The 13,351-nt window shown below is 45.0% G+C and overlaps 1 protein-coding gene across 1 annotated transcript in view; it reads right to left on the bottom strand.

Moving 5' to 3' along the window:
* Positions 1-6,071: 6,071 nt before the first annotated feature.
* lrmda (leucine rich melanocyte differentiation associated) overlaps positions 6,072-13,351 on the bottom strand; it is a 236,344-nt gene continuing 229,064 nt past the window's right edge. The window contains exon 7 of the mRNA XM_056292394.1: positions 6,072-6,249. Coding sequence (XP_056148369.1) covers positions 6,170-6,249 — 80 coding nt within the window. The 3' untranslated portion in view covers positions 6,072-6,169. The remainder of the gene's footprint in view (positions 6,250-13,351) is intronic.

The following is a 13,351-nucleotide window of genomic DNA, read 5'->3' as shown; positions in this document are numbered from 1 at the left end:
TTGGCGTATGACCCCAGCTGAAATACCCAAGGCAAAAAAAAATCTCAACGCATATATCCATTATGCTAGTTTTATTGTCCATCTTATTTTTCTCTTTCATTTTACCTCCGTGCTAAAAAGATTGTTGGGAGAGTGAGGCCATATTGTATTACCATATAAAAAGGCCTGTAATTATAGGGGAGGATGATGGTTGTTCACCCTGTAAGGGGAAATGATAAGGCAGTTCCATTCTCTGTGAAAGAACAGAGTCCATTTTGATATAATTGGCAGCGGAATTATTTATGACATAATTGCCACATTATTGACTGGCTGTCAGCTCCTGTGTCAGTCTGTCCATCTTTCTTAGCAGAGAGAGCCAGCTCAGCCTAAAGCCCACTGACAAGCTAATTACTACAGCACAACCCTGAATGACAAATGTTACTCATCTGAGACCGGGTCCGGAAATAAGGAACGCTTTTGCCCGCGGCTTCTCTGGGTGAAGCAAGAAAGCGCTGCCAAATGTCTACAGGTGAACGAGGGATAGAAGGTTTGCATGAGAAGAAAAAAGAAAGAAAGATAAAGAGTGAGATTTTGAGAGCCAGAGGGCAGCGTATTCTAAATCTCACCCCCTTCTTGGGCCTGTTTGTTCCCCTTCTATCAGTGTCCGACTGTCACTCACCATGACAACCCCCCTCCCCTCCCCCCACCCACTTGTAAATTTGCATGAGCTGGTGTCAATCACTCATCTGGTTAAAGGGCTAACATCTGATGACTGGGGATGATTTGTGTGAGTGAGTCGGTGAGTGAATCGTTGGTGCATCTTTTGGGGAGGTGACAGATGCCATGCCACCAATGTTAAATGGTGAACGCTAGCTGTTAGCTGTACATGAACAGCACCAACATTAAAACACAAGGCACTAAAAACGTTAAAAAGGTATGAAACAACATACACAGGCGAATTTCAATTGGTCAACTTAAGAATCTGTCAATTCAGTGTGGTTACGACTGAAAATCATTTATCTTTTGATAAAGGTGTGCATGAAACAATTGGATTTATTTGTACAGTACTGTTTTCACACTATCACCATTCAAACAAGTTTGCAAGAAATATTTGTAGGCATCAGCGGTGCTCAGATTGACCAACAATATTGCACAAAAACATTTAGTTTGTCCTGGATTCGCGTGCGTGCACACACACACACACACACACACACACACACACTCAAACATACACAGACACAGAGATGTGCACACACACAAGCACAGTCCTTTGATGCTGGCTGAGGGTCCTGAAGGGTTAGTGTAGTAGAATGTCACTGATCTGCTCCGCTGAGGCAGCATGCCATTTGTCCAGCCAGGAAGTTCTCAAGAAGCAGCAGCAACACAGTCGAGGGTCGAGCAGGGCATCGCCGATAGGTACATTGGTGGTTTATACCTTAATTAGCCTACTGCCCATGAATCCAGCAAGCCCATCCATCTACCCACCCACCAACCTGCATACACACAGCTGCATGTCAGGCATATGTCTACCCAATGCGACACTCCCCGCCCATCCCATAATGCAGTTTGTGTTGGTGCAGCAGCTCAGGATGCGTCCCTGACGAGGATAGGAAGTGACACACACCAAACTCGGTGTGTCCCCCAGCCAGCTCCGGTGGCTCAGGGCCTGTCAATTCCAGCTCCGTCAGTGGCACTGGCTCAATGGCAGTGCCTGTGACACATGTCACAAAGTTTTAAATGTCTGCTCTTTTCAGCAGGATGGCTGGGCGCATGCAGCAGCCAGGGGAAGGATGACATTTTATGTCGTGCGGGGGGGAACTTGTTGTGGCTCCCTTCTTCCTGCCTCCTCCGGCTGTCAGTCCCAGTTTCCTCTGAGCATATCAAAACCCAGACAAATAAACCTTGTCATTTTGAAACGCCGGCACTAGTGACCAGGCTCCTGAACGGTATGTCAGCGGCCGCACGGTCCCCTAGGAAATGGTGTGCATGCTGAAGTACGCACATACAAAAGCGCAAATGTGTACATGAGCAAGCAAGCAAGCACACACACACACACACACACACACACACCCACACACAACCTCATAAGAAAACATCACGCTTAAGACAACATAAACACATAAACCAAACACATCAAGCTGTGCACAGACAAAGTGCGTGAGGTCTGTCCAACCTTTCCTTCAGCTGTCTGCAGATGACTGATGTGCTGGACAGAAGCTTGGCGTGGTTTCTCTCATATCCTCACATTGTGGTACCTCGGCTCTAACTACAGGTACAGTAGTGTAATCCATTAGCCTTGCGAGTTTACAAGAGGCTTTTCATATTCCAAAAAAACCGCTCCCATTTACTCATGAGACTGTTATGACGTCATCTCTGTAGGCCAACGACAAGATTTTGAAAGCATTCTGGTTTCCGTTTCCTTTGTCGTCCGAGTTGTATTGACCAATCACGTTTGAGTAGGTGGCGATTTCAACCGGAACATGCTTTGGTTGTGTGCAAGTGAAAAGTCCATGTGGGGCGCGAAAGAGGCGGAACGTATTACACCTGAATGTTGTATGGACCTAAAACACCTACAAACAGTATCGATGTTTGTGTATTGTGTGGAGAAACGGTCGACTCGTGTCAACTACTTGTGAAACAATCCGGTCGTAGACGTCGTCTCTCAACTCCAACTCCGTTCTCGCGTCTCAAATTGCTAATCTGACTGTAAACAACGACGGACCCATGGTGGAGGAAGTCTTCATAGGAAACGGAAGCGAGCAGCCAGCCGCTACACCGGAAGCCTCGAAATGTTGGCCGTTGCCCCCAGAACGATGAGTAGCCGATGGGTTTACGAGATTGTACGACATCCAACTCGGGCTATTAAAGTATTGATCAGGTCTGTCGGCTTTATGCTAATGTAAACTACTAATAAGACACGTTAGTCCCTAGCTAATGGGTCTGACCCTTTAGCCGAGCGGTTAGTGACGTCGCCTTGTGGTGCAGTACACCTCGTATCGAATCCCGCACCGGGCAAGTAAATAACCGGTTACACTAATAAATAAATAAATAAAAATTCTGTGCCTAAAGAACTGAATGCTGTGAAACAAATTACGAAAAGTACTGCAGGGGCTGAACTGTAATGAATGTGAAAGTATTACCGGGCACTCCAGAATACATCAATCTTACCAAGTCGTTTAATGTAGCACCGAATTTCTTAAAAATATATTTTTCGTATATCCTTTGACGTTTTTTTGTATCGTTTCTGAAAACTTGTGAAGAAAGTTTGACAAAAGAAACATAATAACTTTCTCATCCTTTTTAATCAACTGAAGTGAATGAGCTAACACAACATGGGCTGGAGATCATCACTTGATAAGGTCAAATACTATGATTGGATAATTCCACAATCCATTTTACGGTAACATAGTGGTCATAGTCCATATATACGTAACGCTAACATATGAAAACATGCTATGGGTGATGTTGCTGTATGATCAGAGAATGATATTACATCCACAATGTGAAAAACAAATAAGGAAATGAATGCTTACAGTTAACTGAGCACCCAATTAACTGTAGTTAATGACATGGCAAATAACAGTAACGCATTCAATACGGTTTGTCTCATGACATTCATCTGATGTGATCATATCTATGCTTTTAGTGAGTTTCTGCTTGAAATGCATTACAATAAAGTTCAAGTAAAGCATTACTAATATTTCAGACTTTCACTGGGTGCTCCACGACAGATCATTTCTTCAAACCAAAAAAAAGAAAGAAAAAAAATGCTAAAACAGTGAAGTAACAGCGAAATAAGAAACAGAGTATCCCAATGGAAGCACTAATTAGAAAATTATAATTACCTCTGCCAGGCGGTAGCCTGGAGGGGATTATGTTTTTGGTCACTTGTGTGTGTGTGTGTGTGTGTGTGTGTGTGTGTGTGTGTGTGTGTGTGTGTGTGTGTGTGCGCGCGCGCGCGCGCGTGTGTGTCCGGCTAATCTCACAAACTATCAGCTATAAACTCTGTCAACCTAATTTTTGTGTGTGTGCACAGTTATGGCTGTATGATGAAGAACCTCTTGTGGTTACGGTGAGTCACAACCTTCGAAAAACATTTTGGTCTCACGATCGCCGCTCCCTCTCTCCATTCACTCTCTTGCTCGCTCGACCGGAGTCAAACGTGCGCATGCGCAACTCACATCTACGGTGGCGTCAGATCGGGAAGCGATAGTGTCAAACCCAAAACATCATATATTTGGGAATAAATCTTGAGAATAAATGAGAAGTCGATTGTATTTTGCAAGCCAGCAAATCATTCACTGCAGATCTGAGCACAGGAGAACTGGAGGAACACCGGATGAACCAAAAATAATTCACCTTATTCACCTCCCCGCCCCGCGGAAGTGCCATAGTCTGCCAATATTAAAACTCTGCTATAAAAAATACAATTTCAAAAGTAGGATTAATTACAGTCACAGCTTGAAATCATCTCGGTAGCTACGATAAACATTTCCCATGGCTGAGCTATGTTTTCTTACCGTTCTGCTAGCCTGATCTCTGTCAATTCATGTCAGACTGTCTAACATGTCTGCCTAGGAGGCTGCACATCCAGACTGACAAGCAAAACGATTTTTTTACTATTACGTAATTTTTTATTTTCTTTAGCCTGCATATTAACCCCCCCCCCCCACACACACACACATTTCCCGTTCAATTGACTTGGGCGCTGTGCAAAAGTCCTGTAATTGCAGGTAAGCCACTGGTTTTCCCGCGCGTGCGTGCACGGAGAAGGGTGGAGATCCTCTAGTTACTACATGTTAGCTAGTTAGGTTAGTTTTATTGCAGTTTGTTGCTTTTAGCAGGAATGTCTCTTTGGTTGCCACTCTTCATTAAAACCAACATTAGAATATTTTTGGAATGTGTTTAAAAGCTGCATTTGAATACACCTATCCCTGAAAATTATTAAACTATAAATCATCATTAAAGGAAATATATCTATAATTGAAGCAGATATTGACTGAAACATTTTGCTTGAATCAAACATCAGTCAGACCTCTGTTTTTGGTTTGTAGTTGCAGGTACACAGTTTGTACCGTACTTTTTTTTGCTGTAGAAAGAAACAAAAATTAAATTTGTATGAGCCTATAAAAACACAACAAAAAAAGAAAAGAAAAACTGAAATCTAATGAGGATTTCAGCTTACCATTTATCTAATGCTTTCTTGAAACTAGTAGCCTTGTCTTTGTTTTCCCACATACCTTAGCCTTCACCCACAGTACTCCCCTATGCACCCACAGTCCTCCCCTATGCACCGAGCATATAGAGTCCAAAGACAGCTGACCCACGGCCCCACCATCTCATCTCAAGTACACAGCTTGATCACGCCTATGGGTGGAGATGGTGTTTGGATGGTACATCTACAATGTTTAACCAGGTTGCATGAGGCTTGTTTCGGAGAGAGAGAAAGAGAAAGAAAGAGAGAGAGACAGAGAGCGAGAGACAGAGAATTGAATATTGAATTGAACTGAACTGACAGAGCAAGAGAGAGAGACAGAGAGCAAGAGAGAGTGAGAGAGAGAGAGAGAGCGAGACTGGCCCATGTCAGGCCCCAGGTGTATGACCATCACCCTTTCACCCTTGATTAGAGGCAGTAGGGAATGGGTAATCCATCATGGCTGTCAAAGCAAGGCATGCAATTGGTTGGATCTGTTGGTAACTAAGTTTCTGAACGTGTGGGTGTGTGTGTGTGAAAGCGACAGAGAGAGGGGGAGAGAGAGGGGTGAAGAGAAAGAGAGAGGGAGATGGAGTGAGAAAGAGATAAAAAAACGTCCTTGTGTGTATGTCTATAGTTGTGGGGCCACTGATGCTTAGAGGCAGTCATGTCAATGAGAGTGTCAGTCCTGACTCTGCCTCACAGCATGGGGGGGGGTAGACAGAGGGCTGTTAGTATGGGGCCGGAGGATTATAAAACAAGGAAAGAAAAAAAAACATTCCTCTTACATAACTATGTCAAGCTCTTGTGTTTAAAGTTAAATCTTTCTCCAGCAAGAGATCAGCCGAGTGGCCCTGAGTGGTCCAAGGGATGGGTGAGGCGGGCTGGGGTGGGGTGGGGTCTTTGCAAATTCAGTAATAGATTTATTCATGTTTCTTCCTGTCAACATCAAATGATATGCATGTCCCTCGATCTTTCTGGGAGTCCGTCGGTCCATCAGAGCTGGTCGTTGCGGATGAACCTGTTGCCCTCTGAATGCTTACCATAGTAGACATAGCGACACTTCGCAAACACACCTGGGGAGAGGAAAATATGGTTAAAAATACTATCAGGTACACAACAGCCTATTGTCTGATGAGTAATTATGAACCTAAACTGAAAACACGGAATTAAAAGTTTTTTGTTCTGTTTCTTCCCCATTTTTGTGTGTGTATATCATTCAGCTTTACAGACTTTATCTAGACACCAAGACCAGTCCTGCTCCGCTCCTCATAGGATATGAGAGGTATTGCTGGGAAGGCTGACCCCCTCGGCTTCACTGGAGGGCCAGCATGGCCTCAGGGCAAAGTCCTGACAGTAACAAGCCCACATGTCTACATCCCCACACACACACACACACACACACACACACACACAGTGCCATCCCAGCAAGCAACCACTGCAACAGTTCATACATGTGCTGTGTGTTTGTGAATGTGTGTTTCATCTCTTTGAATTGTGGGCGACACAAACTAGATTACTTTTGAGAGGAGATGAACTGCGACATTACTTAAGCAATAATAACTTGCCACGCCAGCAGGTGCTGCCATTTCAGAGGTTGTTTGTACTAGTTTAATCCCAATAAAACAATACATATTAGACAGTCGTTGTACTTGCTCTATAGCGCAACGATATCGCCGTTATCACCCGGTCAAGGTCCAACATCACGGTCAACATAGGATGCAGGTTATGATGTTTTAACTAGTCGTATGGATCAGGAAGGTTTATTAAAAAAAACAAAAACAAAACATAATGGCAAAACAAGTGAAGAAATGTGAACTTACTATCAATTCTATGTAAAGGGTCGGTTCGCTTTTTCAGAACCGAACAGCTTTGTTTGTCAGTACCACATAGCGGTCCCTCAATGCTCAAGAGGATGCAACCAAGATGGCCGACAGTGCATTCTTGCCTCAGCTTGCTGTCCGGGGAGCAAGCTGCCCAGAGCCCCGCAGCTGGTTTGCGCTGTCTCTGATGTCACGGCACTCCCGCTTGCCTCTTGACAAATGCGATAGGCTGCAGCTAGGTGTCACCGCTCAGCAAATGAGGCAGGGACAAGTGGCATTAGCGCTGTCAATGATCCTCTGACAGGCGAACAGATACAGCTTTCGCCAAGCTTTTTAAATAGACATCAAGTGCATTATAGTTTGCGGGCAGGGCAGGCCAGAGACAGGGCAGGAGAGGAGAGGAGAGACTGATGGGAGAGGCAGCATTGCAGAGGGATGAGGGCCGCTCCAAGCACTACGCCCCAATCACATAATCCAAAGAGACATTGTCAGGGGTGGGGAGAGACAGGTTGCCGAATGGCAACTAAGTGACAGAGAGCAGAGACAGGGACAAAGATACTGGTGCCATATTAGTGCCAAGCATATTCTGATGCCACCCTCAATTCTAAGCAAACCTGACACACCGCTCTGTCCCCCACTCTCTCTCTCGCTCTTCTAAGTGGGCTCCGCAAAGTCACCCACACATGTGAGCACACACATACACATACATGTGCATGTGCAGACTGATATAGGCAGACACACACACACATTCACACACACACACACAAGCCCCTTGCAGCAGTAGTGGGTGTTCTGTCAGGCGGAGGAACACTGCAACAGCAGCAGCCCACAGGCCCGGGGATAAGCTCAGTCAATCTAAATCTGGACTTTGTAGTGGAGCAGCGCTCATTTCCCCTCATAGCCCAGCTACTTGAGGTGATCCAAACACTGAAGTGTGAGGAGCTGTCACCTCCCATAAAATCTGAGACCAGCTCCATGGCTGCCTGCTCCTCTGGTGTGTGAGGATACATGATGTGTATGTGTGTGCATGTGTTGAGTGTGTCTGCATGTGTGCGCTTGCATGATATGTTGGCCAGTGTTTATGGAGGTGTGTGTGTTTGTGTGTATGACTCTGTATGTATGTCTGTGTGTGTGTATATGAGTCTAGATGTGTGCGTTTGCATTTGCATGTGCACGCATGTGTGTGTGCGCATGTGTGTAACATCTCCAGCAGCGAGGGCTGAGGAAATGAATTCCAGCTGCTGTGCTTCGCCTGGGGACATAGGTGCCACGGCTGGAGACCGGCCTCAGCACTACAGGACACCGGGTGTCTCACGGCGCTGTGATCACGCGGGCGCTGGGCCTTCCACGTATTCACAGCTTACCCGCAGAGATACTTGCTAACACCAGCGGACGAGCCCTTAAGAGATTACCTACCGAGATACCAGAACCGGTCCTGCTATAGGACAGTACCTGGAGGGGATATATTTGCAGGCTATGACCAAAGCCTTCCAGAGATAACCTTCACAGATGAAGGAGCTGAAGCCAAGGGCCCTTAAGACTTAACACTCAGCTGAGCTCACCACAAGCCTGTGGGGGAGTGGATGGGGGTCAGATGGCAGCACAACTTGAAAATCTACAGCGCCAGTCGGGAAGCTCTGGACCTGTAATTCTCCTGTAGACCTCTAAATGAAACCATCCCCCCTTCCAGATGGGGGGAAAAAAAACCCTGTTCGAAAAACGAAAGTGGAGCAGAAAATAATGAATGCAATGGAAAGATGATGCGACGTTCATCTTCTTCCTGCTATTGGAGGGGAAGGGGAAAGACATTGTGAGTGCGCGTCCATTAATTCAGGCCTGGCCGGCCATACTGCGGCTGCGTCTCGGCATTAAGCAGCCCATCATATGCACAAACACACCGTGTTCCATTCGCAGCAAGGGCTCTCTCTCTCTCATTAGAGGGGTAGGGAGGAGAATGGCGGGACGGCGAGAGACAGAGGGGGGGGGGGATAACTTGAAAGTGCGTAACCAGCCTCCCTCTCTTATGTAATATCGTCTAAGGCCAATTCGGGCCTGTGGGGTTCCGCCTGATGAACTGGTACTTAAGTGGTACACTGTCAAATCCTGTAGTCTGGGGGGTATCGTTTGTGTAAGTATGTCCATGGATGAACACACTTGATTGTACACAAGTGTGTGCACAATCACACACACACATGTGCAAGCACACACATGCACACACAGACACACAGAGAAGACAGAGCCCTGAGAACTGTGGGAGCAGCCATTGAAGTGGCTGATTAAAAAAAGAAGAAGAAGTAATCTCGAGGCTAATGTTTCCATCATGCCCTGGCAAAGGAACAATCTGGCCTTTGTTCTGCATATGTCACACAGCACCTTTTTGTTCTTAAAGGGGAGCAGCTAGCACTCGTGCCTTTATTAAAAGGCTGTACAGTTGGTATCTTATATCTTCTCCCCCGGTGGATACTGTGGTGTAGGCTGATCCTCAGACAGTCTGGTCTTTTCAGAGCTGATTAGCCGGAACATGTGTCCTCTCTACGGGGGCCTGATGGGCCACTCCGCTGCAGAGCCAGTTAGCTAACTACACAAACTGTGTGCTCCGCTTTTCACAACACTGCCAAAAAAGAGAAAAAAAAGTGTGTGCATATTGTATGTATGTGTGGTTATGCAGTTCATTGCACAGAACATTACTAGAGACTACTGTTTAACAAGGAGGCCTGGGGGGAAATATTAATTAAATGAACGGTTTTTAAATGAGTCTGATTTTCCATGAAATGAGAGACCTTTTAGTCAACCCAAACAGAATTGTTTTGGGTTACAGAGATATTAGAAACCAGGGTTATTTGCATTTGTTGGCAATAAAAACCAACGTAATGCAAGTAAACGAGGCTAAAAATCCATTTTATCGGGATAATCAGTTTTACGCGTCCTTGTCTCGCACCGGGAGCGAGCTGCTCGGGGTGTTTTCATTCGGTCAAGTGCTGATAGCCCACCGAAAAGCACTGTGACAAGTGGTTTTTGGATGAGGCGAGAGGGCTCTCGGTTCATAATAAATTAGATAGCCATCTTAGAAACACAAACTATCTCTTTAATCAGAGGAGAGATGGAGCGAGAGATGTGGTGAGTTTAATGATGGCTGCCTGCATACAATCAGCCCAACTCTTTTCAAGGGCCATTAGTATGTCACAGAAAGACATACCCGATGGATGTGGCATTTAACATCAAGGTTATCTATTCTCAGGGAGAAGCCACTCGCCCTGGTCCTTGCTAATATTCCTTCTCTCTCATTTTCACATTGGCGCTCCTCTTGCCTCTCTTCCCCGTCCACGCCGTCCTTCTCACCAACGTCCTCATATCCCCTCTTCTCTTATTTGCCCTTTTTGTTCCCTCTCATTTACACGCCGTCTGTCCTCCCCTCCTCTCCAGTCCAACCATTCCATCAGTGTTGTCAGGTTTTCATCAGGGTGACAAAGCAGTGGCAGAAAAAAAAGGGGAATCAATTAGCAATGCGATTAAACTTTTTTTTTGTGTGTGTGTGTGTGTTATCTTGGAGGGCTGGAGTAACGCTGCCGGGTGGGGCACAGATGGACAGGCTGAGGGCAGGCGTCCATAAGAGCTGGTGTGAGAGTGACTTATGGGCTTGGGGGCGCAGGCTGCTGTGAGTCTGGGCTATTATTGTGGACGCGATCCATCTCCCGCTGTCCTTTTATCAGTTCAGCCTGACGTCACGAGATGGAGTCGCCTCCTCCTCTCTAAAAGGAAATCTGCAGATAGATAACCCCCCCGTGTCCCATAAACCAACAGCCACCGGACCGCCATTCAGCCGACAGCGAGGGTGTTTGGCAAACAAAGCACATTGTCATGGAGAGAAATGGAATTGTTTCACGTAATATGGGTATTGTATGTGTGTGTGTGTGTGTGTGTGTGCACAGTTTGAGCACAGCATCTTTTGCTGATAACTCAGGGCAATTTCTTGTTAATGTCCTGAAAGGCACAGACTTTCTATTCAAGTCTCTGGCAAAATGTTTCCGCAGAGGAAAGCTCAGCCAAAAAGTACTGGTCGTTTTCTACGAGGAGTAAATATGCACGGAGCACCTGGTTGTTCCTCCTGCAGAGAGAGTTAAGTAATGCTGCAAGGTTATTTAACACAGAGCCTGGATAATGTCTCTTATGTTAGTTATTAAATCAAACAAGGGCTGTGTGTTTTATATATTTATATATTTATTTTTGTGTGTGTGTGTGTGTGTGTGTGTGTTGGTGTACAAATGTATCACAAATGGGGAGTGCTAGAGACAGAGAGAGAGAGAGTATACAGAAAGCATACTGATAGCACCAAGACAAGGACCATCATCCCACCATCCCCCTGAAAGTCTGTTTTTCATAAAACTAGCACAGGCTTAATACGGCATCTTAAAACAGAACCCATGCCTCTATTCTGTCTATCGCTTCACCATTTTAACAGCTGAAGTGTCACCCTTCCTTCTCTTGAGCCCTAGACAAAAGCATCGCATACAACTTTGTGAGTTAAAGTGACATTTGTCCTCGCCCAATAAAAAATATTTAGTCCATTAAACATAAATAGCTGTCATTATGATGCATGCCCCGGGCTCGGGCCTTCTCCATTCCCCTCCTGACTGTTTACTGCAGCCAAACAACTGCAGCGCCTGCATGTTCTCAACTTCAGCGTATTGATTAAACTTTTAAATGGCTGCCATATAACCCTGGGACATCAGGAAGATTAATTTGCGTCAATGTTCATCTGTAATTCATTAGCCATTTATACTCTCCACATCCACCCGGGCTATCAGGGAAATGTGCCCCATTTTTCACCCAGAGGCAGAGGCAGAGGCTAGGGAGAGGGAGGAGAGGGGGAGACAGGAGGGTCTCATAAGAAAAACTCTAACCAGCCAAGAATGCATTGCCAAGGTACATTGGCCAGTAGTATGAGAAGTGGATTTCATTATATAAGAAAATGTTTTAAAAAAAACATAATGTGTAGGAGCATTCTGTCATGAAGACTATTCAAGACAGATGTAAATATTCATACTGATTTCACAGAAGTGTGTGGCGCTGCATCATCTGTGCCCTGAAATACTGGGAAAAGCAACTAGCATAATCAATCTATTGCTAAATTGATTACAATTTGCATAAACGTCTTGGCTTAACAAGGCTCCCTTACGACATGCCTATTCATCAAACAGGAGAGACACGGTATGCTCTTGCCATTGATATCTCCAGTTATATTAGATGAAGCTAAGATGTCAGACTTTCAAAACTCATCTCACCCGTCCCCCTAGCTTGTAGTATTATATATATATTACTTGCAGTGAAGTAAGTACAGTTGATATATATATGCTGATATTCCATTCCTCATTAGTTGAGCACTTAGAACACCATTGACGGTTTCAGAAAAAAAACACTATATATATATATATATATATATATATATATATATATATATATATATATAATACACACACACACACAATTTCTGGATTTCCTTGTTCTGCACCTTCTTAAGCTTTTAATTCACTGGGGCGCTCGGGTCCATCGTCACGCAGCCAGCCTTCACTGGCAGTTTGCTTTGACTATATAGTCAGGAGTGGAGTTACAGTCAAACCACAAATTATATTTATTGAGAGGTGGGAGAGTCCAGGTCTGAGACAAAGAGTGAAGCAGGATGGATTTAAGAGCTGTGTGCGTGACTGATAAAAATGCACAAGCAAGGCCAGAGAAAGGGACGGGAAATAAGGGAGAGATTGTTTGGACGAGGAAGAGTTGAAAGATTTGCTGTAGCCCTGGGCTGATAGGTTGTCAGTGGGAGGTTGCTGGGTCATGGCTCAACCAGCTGTGATCAATACCGGTTTGATTTTGCCGAATGGTTCACCTTACGCAGCAACGGCAACACATGGTTTTGCACATTTCAGGGACTGATGCTGCGTTCAATACAACCACGGAATGCCAAAAACGAGGTCCAACTTGTGAAAAGACGACTTGAACGGTTGTCGAAATTGGAATTTCAGGTTGGAAATCCGGGTATCATTCCAGAGCGCTGGTTTATCCAACCTGAGCACCGGCGATATCACAGCAAGAAAAAGCAGAACAAAAAATGGCAGAACTTGTTGTTCATAGTAGGGAAGAAAAAGAGTTATTTACTATGTGATATGTGTTATTATCATGTTTTGCATCATTATAGCATTGTGTGCAATTTCAAAGATAAAAAAACATATTTCGGTGCAAGACAAAAATGACAAAACACAGAACAAAGGGGTGAGGTTTGCCCACTGAAATGCTCCCAATACGTATTTTAATTGGCGACGTTTCGATCTATCAGATCTTCCTCAGGCAAATATGAGTT

Source organism: Lampris incognitus, chromosome 13, assembly GCF_029633865.1.
Source record: "Lampris incognitus isolate fLamInc1 chromosome 13, fLamInc1.hap2, whole genome shotgun sequence".
Lineage (NCBI taxonomy): Eukaryota > Metazoa > Chordata > Actinopteri > Lampriformes > Lampridae > Lampris > Lampris incognitus.
This window is presented reverse-complemented; position numbering and strand designations above follow the sequence as displayed.